At 48.4% G+C, this 24,848-nt stretch overlaps 1 protein-coding gene across 1 annotated transcript in view; it reads right to left on the bottom strand.

Annotated features, from left to right (window-relative positions):
* Positions 1 to 24,848, bottom strand: part of CABLES1 (Cdk5 and Abl enzyme substrate 1) — a gene marked incomplete at its 5' end in the record, with an annotated part of 106,191 nt that overhangs the window by 18,999 nt on the left and 62,344 nt on the right. Inside the window, 4 exons of the mRNA XM_024757920.1 lie at positions 1,173 to 1,276; positions 2,346 to 2,502; positions 4,264 to 4,360; positions 23,921 to 23,998. Coding sequence (XP_024613688.1) covers positions 1,173 to 1,276; positions 2,346 to 2,502; positions 4,264 to 4,360; positions 23,921 to 23,998 — 436 coding nt within the window. The remainder of the gene's footprint in view (positions 1 to 1,172; positions 1,277 to 2,345; positions 2,503 to 4,263; positions 4,361 to 23,920; positions 23,999 to 24,848) is intronic.

Raw genomic sequence — 24,848 nt, forward strand, 5'->3', positions numbered from 1 at the left:
TGATCTCTGAGCTATCTGCCCAATTACAAGAGGATATACATTGAAAGTGAGCAGTGAGGGCCTGAGTTCTGCCTGGTGTTTCTCTGATGTCAGCTACTTGCCAGATGCTCCGTGAGAAGAGAAGCTGGGGAGTTGGGGCGGGGGGGGGTGCGTCTCACCGCTGAGAATGCTTAGCTTAGAGTTAGTGCATGGGGTGGGGTCCCACTCTGGTCTTTGCAGGAGCCTAGAACAGAAAAAGGACCCCCTGCTCACTCCTGGAGCCAGGGCTTCTGACATCAGCCGGCAGGGGAGAAGCAAGGGAACCACAGTAGGACGTTTTCAGCCGCGCTCGACCCTCCGGGCCTGGCAGGTGGGCGGTGGGGACATCCTGGGTCAGTGCTCTCTACCTGATGGTGTGCGTGGCAGGCCTGGCGCCGTGGGTTTCTCTAAAAGCCCGGCTCCCACAACCCCATAGCAGCCCAGGCTCTGCCCACATCCAAGTCAGGACAAGTCTGCCCAGTGAAAGTACACAGAACCCTGTCAGACCCCACTGGTGTCTGGAGAAACAGCGGCCAGAGCGGTGGGAAACGGTGGTTTGCCAAAAGCAGAAACCAAATTACACAAAGGGAAAAAGAGGAAGAGCCCGTGAAATAAAAACAGCAAGGAAAGGTTTCGCATTTAACACCCACACTGTCCTACTTTCACTTTCCCAGGAGATGATTCTGTCATCCAGAACCCAGTGCCAAATGTTTGCTCAGAGTGTGTGCAGAGGCCTACGGTCACCGAGGAACTCCAAACAGCTGAACTTGAACTCAGCGCTGCTGGCGATGGGCACGATTGGTGATGCCCTACCTAGTGGGGTCCATGGACACATATACCCTCGGAGGTGAAGCTGCAGCCTGAGCTGGCAGCTTTCACAGCTGCCGGCAATCCAGCCTTCTCAAGCCCTCTGAAGTGCTGTACCTGGGCCAGGCGGCCGGAAGAACCCTGGATGTGATGCTGGTCCTTCCGTGAGTGACCCACACGTGGCGGGGGGTGGGGGAGGTCCTCGAGAAGAACCAGGCAGAGCAGCGTCTGAACAAGCCCCCAACCCCAGGAAGAGCCACTGGCCGTTAGGATGAGCACGGCACCTCCAAGTTCTCCGAGGAGGCTGAGGGGGTCAGCTCCCCTGCCACCCCGCCACCGCCACTCACCATGTACGAAGGAAAGATCAGAACTCGTTTGTGCTTGCCGCAAGGCCACTGGGGGTCGTCCAGGAGATTCGGGTCATAGTCCATAAACTCTCCCAGGTCGCTACCTGAGGATCACACGCAAAATGATGACTAGGGCCCGGGACGTCCTGAAGCAGAAGTAGCCGGGTGAACGCGTGGTACAAAGTTACACTGAAGAAAGGGTGGCTTCAGGTCACTGAGCTCAGAGTCACATGGCCCGCTCTGACCGTCAGTAGGCGTCTCTGCACGCCAGTGAAATGTATGCCCCGGCAGGGGGTTCACCCAACGCTTCACACTCTCTGCCATTTTTTCCATTAAAAACAATTATGTATTAATCTCCCTGACCCGGGAGAGCACAGAACCTCACGAGCATGAAAGATGCCGTGAACACCCACAGATTATAAAACGTGGCACGGAAAAGGCTCATTTTCTAAACCTGCGTTATTGCACGTGAGAAGCACGTTTGGTGTGAATGGTTCCAGGCAGGCTATGCGGTCTGAGTGAACGCAAACCAGAGCAGCCACCAGTGCAAACAGCCGTCAGTGACCAGGGGTGGCACGCCAGTACGGTGCTTCTGAACTCAGCACCTGGACAGGCCTGGAGCTCCGTGTTCACCTGGAATTTCTCTGACAGTGGAAATAATCCCGCCTCATAAAGCGTTTTTCTGCCTGTGCGGATTCTCACAAAGGCTTGTACAGGCCAAGCTGGAAGCATCCAGGTCTTCCGCCAGCAGCCGAGTAAGCTCACCCGCCGTGAGAATCACAGAGGAAGTTCTCACGCCTGATGGTACGTTTATGGCCCAGTTACTTGAAGAAAGGCCAAGCCTGAGGACTAGGAGAATGTAGGCAAGAACCAGGTACTTGGAGAGATGAGCAGCAGAGTGGTGGAGAGAAGCCGGGGAGTCTAGCCATCTCTGCAAGGCGGCCTGGGCATGTCTCCTCGTGGGAGCTCAGGGGCTGGCGACTGAGGCCTCTCGTTAAAGAGCTTGCCCCTCGGCAGGGTTGTGAGCCTGCCTGGCCCGAAATCGGCTTGCCCGAAAGTCCTGTCACCTGCAGGAGGAGCTCACGCTCCAGGGCACCTGTCTTCCAATGTGCACAGGGAGACCCAAGCCACCTCCTGCTGCAAGCTACCCAGACCAGCCAGGCCCCAGCTTACCTGCGTCGAGGCTCCCCTGGGTGCTGCTCGCCCGGCCGATGGAGAGGCTGCGGTGGCTCAGGGTACGGAGCTGGGAGAAGGCGGACATGGAGTCTAAGGTGTTTCTCCGCGCTCCAAAGGCGTTCGTGGGTAACAGAAACTGGGTATAAGAAACAGTCTAAAAGGTGAAGACAAAAACGGGCCAGTGATTAACCCCGGGCAGTGTTAGGTTTGCGTTCTGACCAAGCTGCGTTGCCACGCCAAGTTCACGTCCATATTCTCGTCGCTGCAATTCTAAAATCCAAGGTCCGAAAAATGAAATTTGTTTTGGCACTCGTTTGTGCCAAAACCTAAACTGGACTGACTAGAGGCCATCTGTAGCTTTAATTTATCCCACTTGGCGTGAATATTCATGTTATGGGGCGGAGATATTAGTGTGTCTAACAAGGTACTATCACGGAAGCTGCTAGGACGTTGTCTAACACAAGAGGCATACATCGTGGTACTTTTTCTAATCCACCAAGTGCAGAATTCTAGAAATCGGGTCCCAAGAGTCTCGGATAAGGGGCTGTGCCCTCCCATGTTCCTCTGGCAGATGCGGTGTCTATGATGCTCATCTCACTTCATCCTCCCTCCTTCCTCTGTGAACACTCAACCTTCAGGGATGAAGAGGCAACACGTGTTTTTCTTTTCACCCACTTGGAGAAACACGGCTCATACACCCCGACACGTGAGCTCAAGGCCGATGTCATCTGGGCGCTGGGGTGACCAGCTGTTCTGCGGGAGGGGTGACGGGTAGGTCGTTTGCTGCCCCAGCAGCTTTACCTACAAGCAAGCTACACTGGACGACTTCCCCAAAGACACACTTGCGTCATCTCCATAAACAGGCTTTGGGAGTGTTTACAAAGACTGCCTGCATCCGGCACAAAAAGGTCAAGTTCATATTTCAACCTTCCCTCCTTAGACTTCAACCTAGCAGCTCAGTGAATTGTGGATGAAAGTGGGATGTGACAGCCCCCTGCTCGATGGTCACTCTCTCAGGCCGAGGGACTCAGCCTCTCAGGACCACGGGTAGCAAAAAACACTGTCTAGTAGTGGGATTGCTGCCTGCCGTCACCACCGTCAATGCATGTTCAAACCACCCGCCACTCCATCCTGGAACATGCACCTGTGTGCACTCACGCATATGTGTGTGTGTGTGTGTGTGTGTGTGTGTGTGTGTGTGATAGTCTCCCCTGACCCACAATTTCAATTACTCATGGTCCAAAAATATTAAATGGAAAATTCCAGAAACAGACAATTCATGAGCTTTACATTGTGCGCCATTCAGAGTAGTATGATGAAATCTAGCACCGTCCTGCCCGGGATGTGAATCATCCCTCTGTCCAGCTGATCCCATCCCTTAGTCACTGAGTAGCCATCTCGGTTATCAGATTGACTATCATGGTATCGGTTATCAGATTGACTATCATGGTATCACAGGGCTTGCGTTCAAGTGACCCTTATTTCACTTAATAGTGGCCCCAAAGCACAAAAGTAGTGATGCTGGCAATTCGGATATTCTCTTACTGTGCCTAATTTATAAATTAAACTTTCTTATTGGTATGCATGTATAGGGGAAAATATGGTATACATAGGGTTCTGTACCACCCAAGGTTTTAGGCATCCACGGGGGGTCTTGGAACATATCCCCTGAGGATAAGAGCGGGTGACTGAACTGGTCAGGACCAGCATTAGTGGCGAAATAGCTGTGTTGCTATTTAACCCATGTGCACACCCGGGATCGGGGACAGGCTGGCGTCACGCACCCAGAAACGTGTCTCACATCGGGTTAACCAGCACGAGCGCAGCTCGTGGTCCATCACACAGCCTCTGCTTCCTGACCCTTGTGGTGGTGTCTGTCAAACAAGCTGGTGGCCTGGAAGCCAGGCAGCCTTACCTTCCCGTCAGCGCCCAGCTCCACGCCTTCCAGGCCAATGATCTCTTTCAGGCTCACCGCTCCTGCTGACTGTCTCCCTCCATCCAATTTCAAATCCCTGGGGGGGGAACAAGCCAAGGATAAAAATGGTTCTGTTTGCACCCAAAGGAGCCACGGAGATGTCTCCTGACGGGACACTACAGTCACACTCGCAAAAATGACAGAGAGCCCTGCCGGATGAGACCCCCTCTTTGTCCCTCCTTCTCAGCGACACTCTGTGGGTAGGTAGTTCTACCCACTTTGAAATAAACGAAATCCGATTGAACAGAGAGCCTGAAGACGAGAGTCAGGCTCAGAAGCCAATGGATTACCGATGTCCCTTCCCGCTCGGCAAGGCCATTGGCTCTTAGCTGGTCGGCTAACCGGAAGCCAGGGGGAGACCAGCTCTCCCTGCCACCCCCTTATTAGATGGGAGAAAGAAATTCTTACCCTAAACAGTTCTCAGCTTTACTACTAGTAACGAAGGAATCAAGGCCACAATAGTCACCCCAGCTTCCTTGCCAGGCCACTTAGACAATGATTATCTTTCTATAAAAGAATAATCTCCGGTGTTAACAGCAAGCATTTATAGAGCACTTCACAATTTACAAAGACTTTCACACATCCTCCATTTCATTCTTTAAAATCATCCTATCAGACAGGCATTGCAATGATTATCCTATTTTACAGATGAGAAAAAAGAACCCAGAGCAGGCAGACAGCTCACCGAGGTCACCCTAACAGTGGGCTGTAGAGACCGGTTTTGCATCTAACACTGTATCTTGTGCAGCGCGTGGCCTCGGGCTGGCTGTGCCTCTGCTCAGGGGTAACTGCTCACATTTTCATGGACAATCCCCCCGCTTACAGCAGTTCTCAGACTTTCGCTGCAGGTTAGAATCACCTGGGAACTTTGACAAACTACAGGCTCAGAGATACTGCGGGTCCAGTTCCAGATCACCCCTATAATGCAAATATTGTGATAAAGCGAGTCACGTGAATTTTTTGGTCTCCCAGTGCTTATAAAAGTTATGTTTACAGTATGCTGTGGTCCATTAAGTGTGAAATAGCATTATGTCTAAAAAAAACAATGTACATACCTTAATTAAAAAATATTGCTAAAAAATGCTCACCGTCATCTGACAATGCAAGGTTGCCACAAACCTTCAATTTGTGAAAAAAAACCCACAAAAACGCCGTATCTGTGAAGCACAACAAAACAAGGTGCGCCTGTACTGTGTCTGGCTCCCATCCCCAGACATTCATTCTGATTCAGTTGGACGTGGGTGGCAGGAGTTTTAAACGCTCCCCAGGTGATTCCAAATTGCAGCTACGTTTGGAAGCTCTCTCTTCCGGCTTGGCTCTACCTCACGGTGCCTATCAGTCAAAGCCGCCCCAGGCTGGCAGCATCTTGCCGTGTGGGCTGGAGGGAGGCACCCTATTCAGGGGTGTCTCCTACAACCTAAGCAAGAATAAACAAAACGTAAAGGCAAGACTCTCCAGGCCAAAGGTGAAGGAATCGTGGAAAGAGAGAAAGGGAGCCGGGTGAGAGGCGGGGAAGAGACGAGAGGCTGCTCCAAAGGAGGAAAGAAAAAAGTATTCTCTCACTTTGTTGAGCAGCCATCCTTGTCTATGGGCGTCCCGTGCGTGCACTGACTCCCTAATCCCATCTGATTAGTTTCCGTAAGAAACACCCAAGACCTGCATCTAGTAAGTACAATATTTTCTAAGGTAGTCTCCTTGGGAGGCCAAGGTCGTGTCAAGCTCAGGATTTCTCTGGAACCCCTTTTGGAATGAACACTAACGTCATGGAGAAAACAACAACAAAAAAACAACCAACCCATTCCAGTCTTCAAACTTTACATGTATCTATACAGTGTGTGTGTATGTATGTGTGTTTGGGTGTGTATACATAATATTTTTATTTTATTTATTTATTTATTTATTTATATTTTTTTACGGTACACAGGCCTCTCACTGTTGTGGCCTCTCCCGTTGTGGAGCACAGGCTCCGGACGCGCAGGCTCAGCGGCCATGGCTCACGGGCCCAGCCGCTCCGCGGCATGTGGGATCCTCCCGGACCGGGGCACGAACCCGTGTCCCCTGCATCGGCAGGCGGACTCTCAACCACTGCGCCACCAGGGAAGCCCTATAATATTTTTTAAAACCTTGAACACTTACTAGCTGAATCAGTGTCTCCCCACCTCAACTGACCAGATTTCACTGTAAATGACTTCAGGTATTCCAAACATCAAACTCACCCCTTAAGGACAGTACCGAACAGGACAGTAACCCACAGAATTGCAAATACTTCATTAGAAGGTGCAAATCACCCCCTCGAGAGCCCCTAAGATGTTCTGAGCAACAGAAGCGCTCTTGGGATGTGTCTGAGTTCTCCCGCAGGGGCCTCCTCTGCTGGGGCCACACCCACCAAGGGCTCTGAGGTCCAGGCTGATGTGAGTCATATCACTTTATGAACATGCCATGCCAACAGAGAGACCTGTTTTCCAGTTATTGGCCTCAAATCCAAAACTGGAAGGACCAGGTGGGCTGGAGCAGAGCAGGGCTCAGCAAGGCCACCAGAACCTCCGGACCTCAGGTACCCAGAGACCACGTGCCCAGCTGCCTCACCTCCTACATGAGCCATCGGGGCAGCTCTCAAAAGACTTCCTCAAGCAATTAAGGATGGAGACGATGGCTGCACCAGGGCAGCTAAAAAGGGAAATGCCTTCAGAGCAAGAACCCGACAAGACATGGAGGCAAAAATAGCAGTGGTGGGAAAGGATGGAGAGGCCCAACGGCGGAAGACCAGGGGCTGAGCTGGTACAAAGAAGCAGAGCCTGGCCTTTGGTTAAAGGACCCACGGCGTGCTTCTGCCGACTTACCGCTTTTCCAAAGCCTAACCCAGCAAGCACGTGCCTCAAATTCCCAGCTCCCAAAGAACTGTCTCCTTGTTTCCACTTCACCCAGATGGAGAATGTTATTTAGGACTGAAACTAATACAAAAGCAGGGAACATCTTTATGGGATGAGAAGAGCAAAATAAATAAGGGGTATTAAAATAGGCCCCTATTAAGAGTGCTCCTGTTGAAAAAGAACAGATACATGTATATGTATAACTGAATCACCCTGCTGTACACCTGCAACTAATACAATATTGCTAGACAGCTATGCTCCAATACAAAATACAGATTAAAAAACAAGAGCGCTCCTGGATGGAGAGCTGGCTACAGGCAGGTACGGAGTCTCAAACCATGTCTGCACCCTGTCTACTTGGTGTCTGATGTGTGAAGATGTTTAAAGAAGTGCTTACTGAATGGAGCTAGTCTGACTCTTTGCTGGTCCATAAAGACAGCACAGAAGGTGGGTGGTTTTCCATCATGCCCCTTTGCATCTGTCTCAGTTTGCTCCCAGGCTCACTGCTTCCCTGGGGCAGCTTTGCCTTTGCCTTTGCCAGCTGGCCCCTCGATACTGGATGCACACATCCCAGTTCGCAGAACCAAACCAGCCACCTTCACTCCACACTCTTCTTTTTCACTCCTCCCCCGTGGGAAATGGAGCCATAACAAAAGTTATACTTCTTGTGTGCACATGAAATGCAAGACCCCTCTCCGTGACATAGACCCCAAGTCCCATTTAAAGGAACAGGTATTCTTAGACTGTCCAAGCACCTCCTGGACACTTCGGACCACACGGAAGAGAAAGCGTTGACGGGCAAAACTCCACTACCCGTGACTGCGGGCACCCATCTTTCGAGAATTACTGTGCCCTTCTGCTTCTTGCAGCCACCCTTCCCACTGGCGCTTCGCTTGTATCTTTCTACTTTCTAAATAACTACGGCAGGCCGAGAAAGAAGATAAGCCAGGAGAATAGTGCATCCACCCTCACCGGCTACTGAGAAAACACACACTGCTTATTATAGCCCAACAGCAACTCTCACAGTGAGGGAATCTCCTCCATCTGAGCTGTCCTGCAGGGCATCCACGAGCCCCATGTGGCAACGGAGCCCTTGCAGTGTGACCAGTTGACCGAGAAACTGAATTGTTAATTTTGGGTAATTTTAGTTAAAATTTAAATAGCCACATGTGGCTACTGGACTGGACTAATAAGTCAGTCTTTCTGCAGTGGCCTGGCCACTTTCTTCCCATTGCCTCTGGGGATGTCTCCATCCCAGGCCCCAGCTCACAGAAGAGACCCAGAGTGGGCGGGGGGACAGAAGCAGGACCCTGTGGATGGAGCCAGAGCACACCAATGAACAATGAGCGACGGTGCTCCCCAAGTTCACAGCATTTCAGGTCCTCTGTGCATCCTGGAGGGGAGAAGGGGGTGCCCAGTGATAATTAAGTCTGAATTTCCCTCCAGCCTTGTAGAAGGGAGTTGATATTATTTATAATACGTAAACTAAAAAAAAAAAAAAAAGCTACATTTCTTGTACACCAAAGCTGGTGCACCTGTATTGGCTACACTCACATTTCAGAAACTTCATTGACCTGGTTATAAATATCATAACTGCTCTAGAAAATTGACTGCTTCCTGGTGGCAGTTGAGGGCACACTTTTCCATTTTTTCTGCCTCAGATTCAGGAAGGGGTTGTTACTAACTTTGGGGCTGCCGTTTTGATGGCATTGAACTAAGAGTGCCCACGTACACACATCCACTTACACAGCCATGTGTGCACGGAAAATGAAACACATCACATCTATTTCCATAATGTCGGTCTCCTTTAACAGCTCTTGAATTGTATATATTGAGACTCTTAGGATATAAAAAATACTTCTTTCAAAAGAGACTGACAAACTTCTCGAGGTGCCTTAGCTAAGTTCTCTCCTAAGAGTTGCTGAAACGTATACAGTTGGCCCTCCGTATCCGCAGGTTCTGCATCCATGGATTCAACCAACCTCGGATCAAAAACATTTGGAAAAGAATTCCAGAAAGGTCCAAAAAGCAAAACTTGAATTTGCCCTATGCTGGTAACTATTGACATAGCATCTACATTGTATTAGGTAGTCTAAGTAACCTAGAGATGATTCAAAGTATGCAAGAGGATGTGTGTAGGTTATATACAAATACTATGCCATTTTATATAAGGGACTTGAGCATCCGTGGATTCTGCTTCCACCGGGGGTCCTGGAACCAGCTCCCCGTGGATACTGAGGGATGAGTACATTAACAAGAACCATATGAAATTACTGTCGTCTGTTTGACTTACATAAACTGTAACTTCACATCGTGACACCCAATTTACAGACAGAGTAACTGCTCAGGACTTACATGTAAGTGTCAAGCAAGCAGAAGACCCGTGGTCCTTGATGCCCCACTGTTTTGGGAGCCAAGGGTTGAAGTCAATCACAGAAGGGAATTCTGAATGGTGTTGCTGGTTCACCCAAAGAGAGTCGCCAGTGAGAAAATAATTAAGCAGAAGTCCCAGAGGAGTAGTGATAGAATCTTTATGTTTTCTAAGATGATCCTTTTGAATTCTCATTAAAATGGTGTATGAAAATAGAAATATCCCTTTGGCTCAAATGCCAGCATTAACCCTCCAGTACGGAGAGGTTGAGCTGGCGAATAGAACTACAGCTGAAAGTAATTAAAAGCAAACTGAAGTTGGACTTTTCTATTTCTTTGAAAAGCCAAGAAGATTATCTTTTCCCAGATACCTCTAGAGTTCAAATATTAATTTATTTATGTTCCACCTCCTTCTGAAAATGGAATGAAGGCAAGTTCAGATACCAGATGTGGATATTGTCCAAAACTGTATGCATTAAGGTTTAAATGCTCAGAGACAAACATGGTCAGTCAGATCATAGGAGAAAATCTCATTTGGGCAGACGTACTAACAGACCACTAGTTAAGAAACTGGACAATGCAAAGGTCTGATTCCTTCTCTTCCACAGGCCTGGGTGATGCTACAGCTCCGACTTATTTAGGTACAAGAGCTCATTTCTCATTCTATTCAAGTCTGTTAGCTTTTGCAGAGGCTGTAGGCAATAAACATGCTTTGAAAACTCAGCTCAAAGATTTTTGTTTTACAACATGTGGCGGATGGGTTGGGGAGTGGATGGCAGCGGTTCAAGGGGGGATGGGGGAGGGGCTCGCAGAAGATTGCGGGGAGATTAAAACAGAAGATGAAAACGCATTTGGGGACACAGCCAATCAGCAGTTGTACCCTTAAGCAAGGAGCAGAAATGTAGGTTGGTTCTTTTTGGGGGTGTGAACCCATCCTTCATAGGACAGCACTGGAAGTCATTTAATGCAGCTCTCCTGAAAGCCTGTGGCTTCATGGCTGGAAACCCCCTGGATCTCTTAGCTTTGGCTCCCACGGCATATAGTGAATGTACATGATTTCACAGTTGTGAAGTCATCCGGTCCAAGCAGATGGCCAGTCTAGATATCCTGGTGCCCAAAGGGGGTTACCCAGGTCGCTATTCATCACACAGTGGCCAACTCCTGATTTCATCTTGTGTAATAGGCAAAATGATCTTGCGTTTCCCTTTTTTTAAAGCTCACTGAGCCATAATGCATGGAACTGATCAAATATAATTCCCTATGAGATAACAAGAAATTCAAGCTAAGGCCCCTTCCTTAGGGAGCAATGAACCAAAATTCCTCTTACTTAAAAAAGAAAAAAAAAAGATTCAAATACTTAACCCCTGGGAAGCAGATGGAACAAGAGTGTGTGATCAATTAACTAGTTTCCAGGGTTTTCTGCTTCCAAGGTGGGGATGGCCTTACTTCTGTCCCTAATCATTCCTCTCCTGGAGCCCCAAAGTCAAGACCTTGGAATGCCAGCCCGGAGCTCCACTGGGTACTTGCTCTTTAAAGAATCACAATCGGTTGAGTACTTTGATGTGTAAATAATTTAAAACCCAGTTAATTGGGAATGACACATATACACTAATATGTATAAAATAGATAACTAATGAGAACCTGCTGTATAAAAAAATAAATAAAATAAAATTCAAAAAAAAAAAAGCCAGTTAAATATTAACAGGATTTCTGCGTCCTAAAAAAAAAAAAAAAAAGAGAGATTTGCTGTAAAGAAAGCAAAGCTTGAAAGCTGGATCAGGAAAGAAAATACCACTTGTGAGCTCATTTTAATTAAGAGATCATACGTCCACTGGAACTCAACCACACAGCATTTATCATAGTCTACGTGGTCCTAACTGTCGCTTCTTCAGATACCGTACAGCTGCCATCTTGGATTGGGTCCGCTTCCTTGTATCAGAGCAGAACATTATAATATCACAGTTCAGTCGATGGAACCAGGCCCAGGAATGACAGGAAAAAGTGAAATCCAAGCAGCTTTTAGTCCAGAAGCCCAGCCCCTCTCACACTCAGCACTTCATTGATAAACCACCCCTCTACCCGGCTTCGGTAACTGGCAGACAATGAAGGGACCGTAACACAGCTTACACCAAAATCTTTGTCTAAAGACAGCTCCTATAAACAGCGGGGTAATAGCATGATTCATACATGAGCTCATTCCTGAGTCTGTCTCTGTGTGGAAATATGCTTGGTGTGAGGAAAGAAACACAATTTGTGAATGTGCAATCTTCCACAACGAAAAGAGATGTTTTTTTGGGAAAATGGGTGGGGCGGAAGGGGGGGATGGGCTGGGAGCCAGGCAGGCAGCATTTAGGCTTAGAGGCCCTCTCTAAAAATAGAAGAAGCTGTTCTCTGTGTCACCAAATGATCAACTCAGGAAATGGACCCAAGAGGATGACCTCATCGGAAATGCCCCAATGCCAAAAAGCTAAGGACATAAACACTATGTGGAAGCTGCTATTTTAAAACACGCCCCCTGAGATACCTTGTGCTCCACTGGGACGCCATTTTCTTCATCACATGGTCTCTGATACATTTATAATAAAACTAACCCAGTGACTTTCAATCAGGTGTGGTTATCTGAATTTCAGGGTCTGTACCCACACACGTCTCAGAAACTGTTTTTTGCTGAAATCACTAGCTTGGTTATTTTACATAGCCTCGAATCACAGGTTAACTGGGTTCATTCCTAATTCCTTTTGTTTGGATCTGTACATACAGAAATGCTTACTGATGTCCATATGTTTCAGGAAATAAGAACATGTGGGCACCCACGTCACTCCCCTTATGCACAGTCCTGGGGCTGGTCCTCAATACAATGCCTGCATCTCCCCCTCAGCAGTGGGTTGTTATCCAAAAACTCATGAGTCGGCCCTCTGGAACTCAGAATGCACTTCCCACTGACACGATGTTATAAATGGCCATTAGCCCACACAATGCCCTTTTGGCCTACAATGTAACTGAACTAGCCCAAGAGTACCATCAAGAGCTGTGGTTGCAGGAGTAGCAGGTCAGAGGCGGTAAGAGGGCGAAGAAATAAGAGAAAGTTGGGCTTGTCTCGTGGTTTCCCGGTTTGGGGCTGACCCTCCATAACATTTTAAAAGAGGTCAAGTTTGCCTTATTTCCACCTCCCTCTCTGAGCCTCCTTTTCCTTCACAGGATCCTTCCTTCCAAGCTGTTCCTATTTTTTCACAATTTCTTCTCGCTCTCTCTACTTCTGAACTCATAGATTCCTTTACAGCTCCCAGATTTTCCACTCCTGGTCCCATGGCGATGGCACAGCAGCCCAGAGGATGGGGTGAGGGCTGAGAGCCGGAGAAGGGGCCGTGGTCTTAGAGGTGTGGACGAGCTGTTGATCAAGTGGGGTTTGCCTACTTAGGAAAGTCGAGCATCTTGCTTGCGATTCATTTCATAAGTGGAGGGTCGCCAAGCCAAACCACAAATCCACGCTAGAAAAGAGAAGGCAATGACTAATGTGGATAAAAGGCAACGAGGCTCAGACAGGCCTTGGCAACTGGTTGAGAGAAGAGGAGCTGGTTTAAGGCTGGGACTCTTCCCAGAAAATGGCATAATTTACAAGCTTAATCTGAGAAGAGTGTTTACAGCTATGGAAGGTTTGATGTTTCAGTTATAGTGAAAAAGGCAGGCAACATCTGTTCCTCTTCTCAGTAACCAGCTTCTAATCGCTTGTTTTGAAAGGTGGGGTTTGGCAGGGCCTCTTAGCACTAGCAAGAAAGATCAAAACAAAACAATCATCTTGTCATATTCCCTATAAGCCCATGCACTAGGGGGAAAAAAAAGACTGGAAGGAAATAGACCAACATGTGAATGATGCCTTTGAGGTGAGGCTCAGTAATTTTTAGTCCTCCTTTTATTTTTATGTACTTTCCAGATTTTAAAAAATAAGCATGTACCATTGAGGAAAACAACGTAAAGACCAAGTAAAAAAGCAGAGCTGCAGATGAATCCCTTTTGTTTGTAGAAACATTCACTGGCTACCTCACCATGAACAGGAGTGAGATTTGCCATGTTGGGGCACACCTAGAAAGACTGATCAAGTAGCTCTGTGACCAGACAAACATGTTACCAAAGTTAACATTTAATGAGTATCTACTAACAGGCTGGCAGGGTGATCAGAGTGTTCATACCTAATTTTCTAGTTAATGTTCTCAGAATTCTGAGGTTGACATTATAGCCGATTTTATAGGTGAGTAAGCCTGGGACCAGGAAGGTTAGTTAATTTGCTGGGACTAAGGATCCTGTCCGAGCCAGCTCTCTCCCATGACGATGGCTCCCTGGCTTCAGGGATGGATAAGGACTGTGGTTTCACTGATGGGGCCACGAGGGACAGAGTGGACACGAGTGGGCTTCTCATCCCCACTCCTGCTTTTCTGGAATAACTCTGATGTTAGGGGTTTTATTGACTGGTGTTCTTTGTAAACCTGTGTTAGAAGAACGGTTTTTTTCAGCGAAAAAAGAGAAAGTCTGCAAACCACAGGACTAGACAGTCTCCGAGTTCCTTCTAGCTCTAAAAGTCTATCTTCGGAGCTAAAGAGTGCCCCCTGTCAATGAGCTCACATGAACGGGCGTTAGCTGGCAAATGGTCCTTTGATGAATTAGCTGGGAGACACCCCGAGGAGAAGTTGCGATGCCCTTACGTCCAGGAAGGACTTCCACGCCCGCGGAAGTGGCTTCTGCTCATCGAGCTCAGCCAGTAGGCCTGCTGTTTTGAAAGGCAATCCATCCCTGGTAACGATTCGTGGGACTGTGGGCTCAAGTGCTGGTTATTTGACAGGAGTGAGCACAGCCTGTAGCTCGTCTTCAATCTAAGCATGCCAGTAAATCCCGTCATCTTCCCAACACGTGTACCTGAGCACAGACGGCCACACTGGGCCACAGAAAGGGCAGGGCAGTGAGGACCAGGTTGTGCACGTGCATGCGCGTGGGTGGTGGTGAGAAGGACCAAGGCAGAGGCTTCGGTTCACCCCCCAGACGTGGAGAGGGGCTCCAGTGATGGGATGAAGGTCCCCCTGCCCAGCACTGACCTGGGAAAACGGCCCTCTAACGCTACGCTAGATTCAATCCAAAGCGTGTCCTTTGCCATAAGCGAAAGCAGGAAACGTGAAAGGAAAATCATGTGTTGCTCTGCTCAAAATGGGGCTGTTACTTACACTGTGATCACACGATGCTGGTTCTGAGACGTTACGGCAACCTGAGTTGACTGAGGGCCGGGTAAGCCAGCCGCTGAAAGCCAGGGAACTCTGAGGTTGACAGAGGCTGTAGAAGCCAGGCGGGACCTCAGCAAAAGGCCTCGGCGCTCTGGGGTTTAACATGCAGGGTGCAGCATCTGTGAGTGACTCTGAAGGGGCACCGCGTGCCTGGCTGGTGGTGCCGTCCAGGCTGTGAGGCGGACGTGGGAGAGACACCTGGCGGGGCAGGTCGGGCTGGGAGACCTGGATGGGGCTCGGCACCTGCACGCGGGTGCAGCTGGAAGCCCTCTGTTGTCGTCACCCGGCTTAGCAACTTTCACTTCGGGTGTGACAGTGACTCGCAGGGAAGCAGGGTTCTGAGGTCCATGTCAGAGCATCCTTGTTAGCACTGTCCAGCACCACGTCTACGGAGATGCTGCAGGGACGAGGTACCAGGCTGAGGGGTCCTGGGAAACAGCCCTTGCTCCTGCTGATGCAGAGGGTGTGGCCGTCATTTGCCGGGGCAGTGACGTATCTTCATAAAACGAGCCACTTTTAATAGCCTGGGGACAGTCCTCAGAAACACGACGTCTACTCGTTCATTCAACAAGCACCACGGGAAGGGGTACTGTGCACTGGGCGCTGTGGAGACGGCTGTTGGACTGAGACAGGGTCACGCCCTCAGGGGGGTGAGGACAAGCTACAGAGAGGTTAAATACCTGTGTGAGCGCTATGACAGGCCTACGCAAAGGCCCCGCAGCACATGAGTGGACTCCTGCGGGGCCTGGGAGGGGGGGGGGTGCCTGAGCAAGTGGCCTGGAGAGGTCCGGGTTTGGTCCCGGCTGGAGGGCTGCAGGTTGGTGGTGCTGCTTGTGGCTGAGCTCAGAGTCCTGGGCTTTAGTTATCCATGGAGTCTGATTAGAACGTGTCTCCTTTCAGGGAAGCATGGTGCGGGGAGGGAGGGGACCCTCTGAGGACCCTTCCTATGGATCCTCGCCTCCCGTCGGTCTCCCTCCCAGGGCTGATGCTGGGTTGGGGGTTGGAGTCCCTTGGTGGCCTCCCCAGGTCCAGTTCGGGGGCAGGTGGATTCTGCAGGGAGTCACAGTGGCAGAGGCCAAGGCTGGCTCACAAGTCCCAGGAAGGCTGAAAACTGCATTTCCCATACCCCCGCGGGTGACCCCGGTTCTGGCATGGGAACACTCAGTGAAGCCGGGAGACAGAAGTGTGTAACACACGGGGAGATCAGGGCGTCTGTCAGGCATCAGGTGGAGGCATCAACAGCAGCGTTTCCACAGGAGGAGCCCCGGACTGGGCTGCATGTTTGTCCTGGCTGCACGGCCTCCCACTGGGTTGTTCCTGGGCGTCTATACTGGTTTCTCTGTCATTCCTGGACATTCTGTGAATTATCCTAACTTCACTCCCTCCCACCCCAACCGTCAACGATGATCCTGCTGTCTGAGTGTACCCGACCCTGCGCTCTGCCCCTCCATGCTCATCACCGCCCCTGTGGGTTCAGGCAACAGGCTCGACTCTGAAATCCTAAAGTGAAAGAGCGGGGACAATGGATAGTGATTAGAGGCATCTTACTTCATCTAATGGAAGACTTCCTGAAGTGTTGTGCGTGAGCAAACTCTGTAGATCCAATGCTATTTCAAGAAATAAAATCAGAAAGTTTATCAGGAAAGAAACAGGGCTTCCCTGGTGGCGCAGTGGTTGAGAGTCCGCCTGCCGATGCAGGGGACACGGGTTCGTGTCCCGGTCCGGGAGGATCCCACATGCCGCGGAGTGGCTGGGCCCGTGAGCCATGGCCGCTGAGCCTGCGCGTCCGGAGCCTGTGCTCCGCAACGGGAGGGGCCACGACAGTGAGCGGCCCACAAAAAAAAAAAAAGAAACAAAGCTCTTAATCGTCAAAAGCCCTGTCATCAAGCCTTTTGTAAAGTGAAGACATATCTGGTGCCGCGAATAATAATCCTCTAATGTAACTGTTCGGCACAGTTTCTCAGAGAGAAGCCTTTTCTATGCATAGTATGAAGACAGTAGAAGACCCTTACCTGTCCCGGAACTGCTTCCTGGTGGGCCTGTGGGGTGACCTGGGCGTGGCCGGGAAGGTCTGGGGAGACGTGAGCCAGCAGCCCATCAAGGTCGCGAGCCAGTGACGCCCACACACGGCCCGGGTGTCTGCACGGTGTCGACACCTGGAGAACGTGCCTACCCTCCCTGCCCCGCACCCCACCATATGCCTTCCTGTTCTACAGCTGACAAATACCCACGTGGGAGAATTACACAGATGACTTTCCACCCAAGACTCCACCCAGAGATGCCTGGGGTTTGTGGAGGAGGAGCCCAGGCTGCAGTGTAAATGGGCACCCTCCAAAGCCACCACCCAGCACTATGGCCACCGGGTCCCCAGGAGGTGGTCTTCCTGCAGCACATGACAGAGCTCCGCGTCACCCAGTGCACATCTGTCAGCCAGTGAAGCCCGCGTGTCACTGGTCCTGAGCCAGCAAGCCCAGCCCCAAAGCAGTGATGCTGCAGGGAATCCAGTGGGCATTAGTGCTTTCGGGATGGCCTCTGGCGGGGGGGGGGGTCAGCTGGCCCCAAAGCAGCGCCTGCAGCCAGCCTGCCTGCCCTACTTCCTCCCTCTGCTACTGCAGCCATGCTTCCCTCTGCCCCAGACTCTGCACCTGTAAAATGATAACTGGAGAATCTGCCTTCTGAGGTTGTTGTGGAAATTAAATGAGCACATGTTTATAAAGCTCTCAGAACAGTGCCTGCAACACTGGAAGCATTATTTACCTTTCAGCTTATGTTATTACCTGCATTTGTTATGTTCACGCAATATTTGACTACACAATCAGCTAATCCTAAGGAAATACGCTCTTTTCTCAGATAGCTGTATCTGTAATCAGGGCAGGGAAGAACAGTTTGGAGACTGCTGTAGTTGGTAAGCAATCAGAGGGGTCTGCTTCAAGCAGAAGCTCTGGAAATCACTTTGTGAATAAGCCTATTGTCAGCTTTGTATAAATCTGGTAGCATGCAAAATGACCCCAAACATTTCACACCGTCTCAACTCTGGGTTGCTTTAGTACCTATCCTTTTAGCCCATACCAGAATAGAATGTACCAAATAAGACTGCAGAACGTCACTAGATCTGTACACTTAAAAACCTGCAGAGAATAATTATTCAGATGTGAGGTCTAAAAGCAGCTGATGGTTGGTGGATGGGGAACGTGAACAGTATGTTTCATTCATAAACTCCTTGTTCAGCCAGACTTACAGCTTCCACGTTGGCAAAGCAGACGAGGATGCAAACACAGAGGCAAGCATTCTGAGCTGGCAGGATTTTTGGAGAGTGTAGTCAAACCTCCCCATTGGACAGCGAGGCAACTGAGACCCCAGGGAAGGCTTGGTGGTGGGTCTGTGACAGTGACATCCCAGGACCAGGCCTCTCAGCACAGCTCCCTTCTTTCTGTCCCCACTCCTTCCCCCTCCCCTCACTACACAGGCCTGAACCCTGCAGTGTCCTCAGCAATGGGATTACAGCTGGGATGGCGCCTTATGGAATTCTCTCAACAGGTCAGGCATTATAGAGACCCTGCCTGGAAGTTCATGAGCCAGAGTGTCCTCGAACATCCTTGCAAGTCAATGCTGAGGCTGGAATATCCTTCCCACCTCTCTGACACCTCACACTTGCAATCTAGCTGAAGCGCCACCTTCTGTGGGGGCCACTCCCCGATCCCTCTGTCTGAATTCACCCAACTCTTCCCTCTGTGCTCCAGCTGTACGTTGCGCAGGACTCAACTGTTTGCTCTTTGGCTTGAAGGTTAGTTTGTTTACCCGCTTGTTTCCGTCTCCTACCATTAGACGGTGAGCTCTATGGGAAAAGAGGCATTTTCTTGTTCACCACTGTATCCCTGGATACTGCCTAGAACACAGTAGGTTCAACAGACTTCGTGCGGTGAATGAATGAAGTCCGCTGTGCGGTGTTAACACCTGAATGTCTACATGGAAGGCGGGCGGGGATGGCAATGTACTTGGAGGTGCAGGCGGGGCTGAAGAGACTTTACAGAGCAAACATCTGGCTTTTACTGAAGATTGTAGATTTATTGTAAACGTGGATGTTGATAAAGATTTGGGGGCAAAGCACTCTCTAGCGCCTCTTTGGGGCTCCCCAGTTGTCTTCGTCTGGCAGTTCACATGTCTGGCTTGCTTGTTCAATAATAAGCTCCTGGAGAACAGGTCTTACTCACCCCTGCACCCTCCCAGCCTCCAGGAGGGCTGCCTCACACTCACTAGGGGCAGAAGAAATGACCAAATGCATGAATGCAAGAATGAATGGATGGATGGTAAAACCTCTCCTAACACTGTCCTGTCCGCTTTGGTCACCTGATGTTGGGAGCCAAAATAAGTATTCGGTTCAGTTTAAAGCCAAGTACAAAGCTTTGGGGTCAGGGTGGCAGGGAGGGTGAACCAAGGTATGAGGGCAGGACTTGGGAAGCTCCAGCACAGCACAAGAAGCCAGAAAACAAAACCGGAAAGAGATAAGGCCATCCTGATAGATGCTTTCCATGTAAGGGAGGTTCAAGTACACAGTGGATGAACTTTTGAGTTTCCTGTTTTTAAAACTTTCTTACGGTGAAGTTGGAACTGTACATTGTCCCCTTCAGTGGGGGGTTTGTGCTTATCTGGAATAATCCGGCACATGTGGCCTAGTCCACGTGCGTGTGTAAGGACAACGGAAACACGGGAGCTGGAAACCACAATGTCAGCAGGCCAGGGTGGCCAGAGTCCTGAGCTCTGGCGCTGCTGGGTTTGCTGTCAGTGTGAGTCTCATCCCCCCCGTGGCCCCAGAGGCCTGAGCTATGATGCACGGAGGCCATACCATGTCATCTCTAGAGCCCTTTCCAGCCCTGGAATTCTAAGACTCATGTCCTGGCCACAGAGAGAACTTCAGCATAAAAGCAAAGGAAGTTTCCACAGTGGAAAGGCATTAGTTACTATGTACACAGACTATCTTACTTTAAAATATATATGTGTATAATTTACTAGGATAAATATTTTTTATTATTTGAACACAGCTGTTTCCCAATAATTAGTTTGAAAAACTCATAATTATGATGCGGCAGATATTCATAAGTAGGATGTCTGCTCATTAAAAAAGTTTAAAAAGCAGAATGCTTTTCCTTTTACATTTTTAAAATTGAAGTATAGTTCATTTACGATATTGTGTTACCTTCAGGTATACAGCAAAGTGATTCAGTTTTATATATATTCTTTTCCCGATTCTTTTCCATTATAGGTTATTAGAAGACGTTGAACATAGTTCCCTGTGCTATACAGTAGGTCTTTGTTGTTTATCTATTTGATACGTAAGAAGAATGCTTCTTAACCCTGCCACTAATTTACAATATTTTGAATTCTGTTCAGAGTTTCTTATGTGAGAACTTAAGGAGGATACACTGCAGAAATAGGCATGCTCTTTTCTCTGTTAGGTATTATGAAGGACCCGATTATGTGTTTTGTTACAGAAAATTAACCCTTCTGCACCATGGTTTCCTCATCTACAAAATTTGAAGAATTAGTGTGTTTGAGTTTATTCATGTCTAGGATGTAAAAGGTTATGTCCTGTGATTCCACACCCTGGTTTTGCTTCTCTATCTGGAGCCATCGGGCAGAATAGCTGACACATCCTATGATATATCCTCCTGAAACCCATGAGGGCTTCCCAGCAGTGGGGAGGAGACCTGGGCTCCGACAGGCTGCATTTCTCTGCATCCTGGCTGCCAGCTAGCACGTCCCTGAGGTGTTCAAAATGTGGAGGGCCACTTATTTCCACAAGGATGTCAAACAGAGATACTCTGGGTGATCTCTTCCCAGGTAATTTTACTTACAACGCATCCCTATGGGCTTTGCATAAAATGCAGTGATCTTCAAATTAACGGCACAGGTAGTAACCTTCCATCCTCGTTCTAGAGAGGACCAAGCACAGGCTCACAGAAGGTAAGTGATTTGCCCAAATGAAAAATTGTTAAGTCTCTAAGTTCTCCACACGAAGCCCTGCATTTCTTTTGCTGTAAGAAATCCGGGTACCCCACCTGCCTCTGTGTGCCAGGCGCTGTGCTGGATCCCAGGCACCCGGCGAGCCTCAGTTAACTTCTGGGAGGCGGTTATCATAAAAGCCCCACTGCACAGACGGGTTTCTGTGAATACAGAGTTTGTCTCACCTGTTGGCCAGAGAGAGTCACGGGAAGCCCTAGGCTGGACAGACTCAGGTTCAAATTCCCGTTCTGACAAAATATATAAAGAACTCAAACAATCCAACCACACACAAAAAAAACCTGATTAAAATGGGCAGAGGATATGAATAGACATTTTTCCAAAGACATACAGATGGCCAACAGGCACATGAAAATGTGCTCGACATCACTAATTACTAGGGAAATGCAAATCAAAAGCAAAATGAGATATCACCTCATACCTGTTAGAACAGCTATTATCAAAAATACAAGGAATAACAAATGTTGGAGAGGATTGGAGAAAAGAGAACCCTTGCCTTTTCCACTGTTGGTGGAAATGTAAACTGGTGCAGCCACCATGGAAAACTGTATGGAGGTTCCCAAAAATATTAAGAATAGAACTACCATATGACCCAGCAATTACACTTCTGGGTATTATCTGAAGAACATGAAAATGTTAATTCAAAAAGATATATGCACTCCTATGTTCACTGCAGCATTACGTATAATAGCCAAGATATGGAAGCAACCTAAATGTCCAATGATGGACGCACGGATAAAGACATGGCACCTATGTGCGCGTACGCGCACACACGAATACTATTCAGTCATAAAAAACCCTGTGATTTGTGACAACATGAATGAACCTTGAAGTTATTAGGCCAAGTGAAATAAGTCAGATGGAGAGAGACAAATATCATATGACTTCACTCATATGTGGAATCAAAACGAAACAAAACAAATGAACAAACAAAATAAAACAAAAACAAACTCATAGCTACAGAGATCAGACTAGTAGTTACCAGAGGAGGAGGTGGCTGGGGGGTGATGGAAATGGGTAAAGGGGGAGAAATGTATGGATGGTGACGACTCATGGGGGTGATCACTCAGATATTGAACTGTAATGCTGCATACCTGAAATTTATTTTTTAAAAATTCCCATTCTGGCCCAAAGTTGATGTTTGAGACGTTAAGTCTTGAGGATCAGTGGTTTTATCTATAAAATGGAGATGAGCACTTGGATACCATAGTGAGGGGACCCCAGGACTTGGAAATAAGATCATCTTTCAAGAATGAAACTAACACGAACACTTCAAAGATGAAAATATGGAGAAGCCAGATTGTGTTAAGGAAACAGAATGAGTCCTTGGATAGGAAGACTTGGCAGTCACCTGACTGAATACTCTTAGCCATTATTAAAGGTGGTTATTAATCATATGTGAAATTTTTATGTGTCTTCCCTCTTGGTTGTAAGTTCCAGGAGGGCAGGAACCAGATCCATCTTTCCCTACCTTTACCTCCAGGACCTAGTCACACAGTAAGCCCTCAATAAATGAATACATGGAACATAGCTAAGGACAGAATACATTCATCAGAAAGGTGAGCACAGAAAGCCTGGAAAAATAAGGCTGGCGCCACAGTATCCAGGCAGGTCCTCGCTGTGAGAAGATGTACTTGCAGACAGACTGATGATTCAGATCTCCTGGAAGTGCACTTACAGGCTAGTCACACTCAAACATTCTGAGCCCTGGGGCCATTACTTGTAATTAGATCAATGAACTGGCCTTCTGGGTCACACATAGGTCTGTGAGCTGGTACAAGCTACTGACCCAAGAAATAAGCCTGCTCTCAGGGTGGCCAGACCCAGGACCACAGCAGGTTGAAAAGATAAAGAAAACCTTTCTTTTTTCCCCCTCTACTCAGTAGAGTAGAAGTCTCTTAAGGGCAGCCCGCTGGCCACACCCAGATGGTCTTACAAACCTCAGAGCTGCAGGATTTGCTGTTACATGTTTTAGAGCACCTACTTTGCAGGGTTGTCGTGAGAAGGCAGATAATGAAGAGGACTGGCACAAAGTAAGTGCTCAACAAACAGTAAGATTATTATTGCTTTTTAAGGCACACATCTAATAAATGACTGAGTCAGCATTCCATGAATAAAGATGCCCGACTTTCTGTCCCATAGAACTTACAGTGTAGAGTAAAAATAAGGACCACGGTGAGTTTAACAGGCTGAAAGTCTGACAGGTCTGCAGGGGGGAAGGGAAAGTCATGGTGAATGGGGATGACCAGGCAGAGCCCATGGAAGGTGGTGGGAGAGGAATAAATGGCAGTGTTCGGGTGTCATTGTTGCAATGACCAGAGGGCAATACCAGCATTTAGTTTGCAGAAACCAGAGCTGCCATCTCACAATGCTTCCGGCATCCTACGCAGGGAACCATCCTGCCCTAAATACCAGCAGCTCCCTGACCACAAATAGCGGATGCAGTGACCAGGTGAGGGGGCAAAGGAGTCAGATTCAGATGGAGAAACAGCACAGAGTTCGGGGATGTGGAATGGGGAGGGGGGGCTTTGCCAGGTCAGAGCCTCACTTACTTCTTTTTAGAACAAAGAAGGGGCTTGTTGACCTACAGCAGTGTGCAGTCCTCCGGCCTGTGGCGAATCACACAGGTCTGTTCCTGATACCACTTTGCTTTGTGCAGCTTGCTGGTCAGTGTACAGCTGCAAGCCCACAACGCAAGGAGGCAGGATGGCCACGTGGTTTGTCTGATTCCTTTCCTGAGCTGCCTGTCTCCAAAAGTCGATGAGGCCCTGAGAGATGGGTGGGCCCCAGATTGCTCTTGCTTTACAGAATTGTAAGAGGTGACAAAATGCACGTTTAGAAACAGCAGGCAATATGGTAAGGGCACACATGCGCGCGTACACACACACCAATAACAGGGAAGCTTCCTGGCTGAAAAGAAGTGGAACTTTTTCTTCTTTCAAGTTTACCAATACCAAATTTGCAGTGTCAAAGCAAAACAAGTTCTTTGAAATGGAAAGGGTGGTCACATTATACACATGGTGTCAGAAGTTTTCACCCAGAGAACTACAAAGCAAGCATGCATATACATACCCAACTTGGGCACTGTCGCGATACGGCAGCACTGAAAATATACTACAGAAGGATCTTCTGCCACTGATAAGGACTATTCTAAAAAAAAAAAAAAAAGAAATAACAAACACACTGAATGCAAAGCCTCAAATAAATTTTAAAAATCTATAGCAATTAAGCATTCACGGATTTCACAGCAGTATTTGCGCACTCCCGCCACCTCCTCTGACAGATGGTATTCTGCTCCCCTTGCAAAATGCAACCTCAGCGCAGCACAATTACACTGCCTCTCCTCATCCGAATTTTAACGTGGTGAGACTCTGGCGAGGGTCTCCAAGGAGCACATGTGAATCCATTCTCTGGTGAGAGAGGCTGGCTGTGGGCCGCGTGTATTATACAAGACGGAGCAGACGGAGCTATGGGTCCGGGGTGCCCAATGCGGGGTGAACAGTCATGCCACATTTAAACCATCAATTTCTACTTTGCAGTAAACAATGCAAGAGCAATAGTGCCAGAAACCATGAGCAGGAAAGACACTCAGATGCCACTGTGATCATTAGGGTTTTTCATATGCTGGCAGCGTGTTAGGTTCTGAGAATAACCGAGGGAAAAAATTACATAATCAGTCTTAGCCTCCATTCCTGCTATAAAGATACTACTGGAAACAGTTCTCTATGACGCTCTTATGCAATCAAAGGCACTTAAGAAAACGTTAAAAAAAAACCTCTCAAAAGTACTTATCTTGGCATCTGAGAATAACTTGCCAAAGAGAACTGCTGATGAAAAATTGGAGAAAAAGTGGAGGAGATTAAAAACCAAGATCCTTTAGCACAACAGTAACACACATCAGATATGGAGCTTACTGACTTTTGTCATCTTTTCCCTCAATAATTATAAAAATAAAACCAGGGGAAAAAAGCAGTAGTACTAACAGCATCAAGGTTTGGGT

Source organism: Neophocaena asiaeorientalis, unplaced genomic scaffold (genome assembly GCF_003031525.2).
Source record: "Neophocaena asiaeorientalis asiaeorientalis breed wild unplaced genomic scaffold, Neophocaena_asiaeorientalis_V1.1 scaffold142, whole genome shotgun sequence".
Lineage (NCBI taxonomy): Eukaryota > Metazoa > Chordata > Mammalia > Artiodactyla > Phocoenidae > Neophocaena > Neophocaena asiaeorientalis.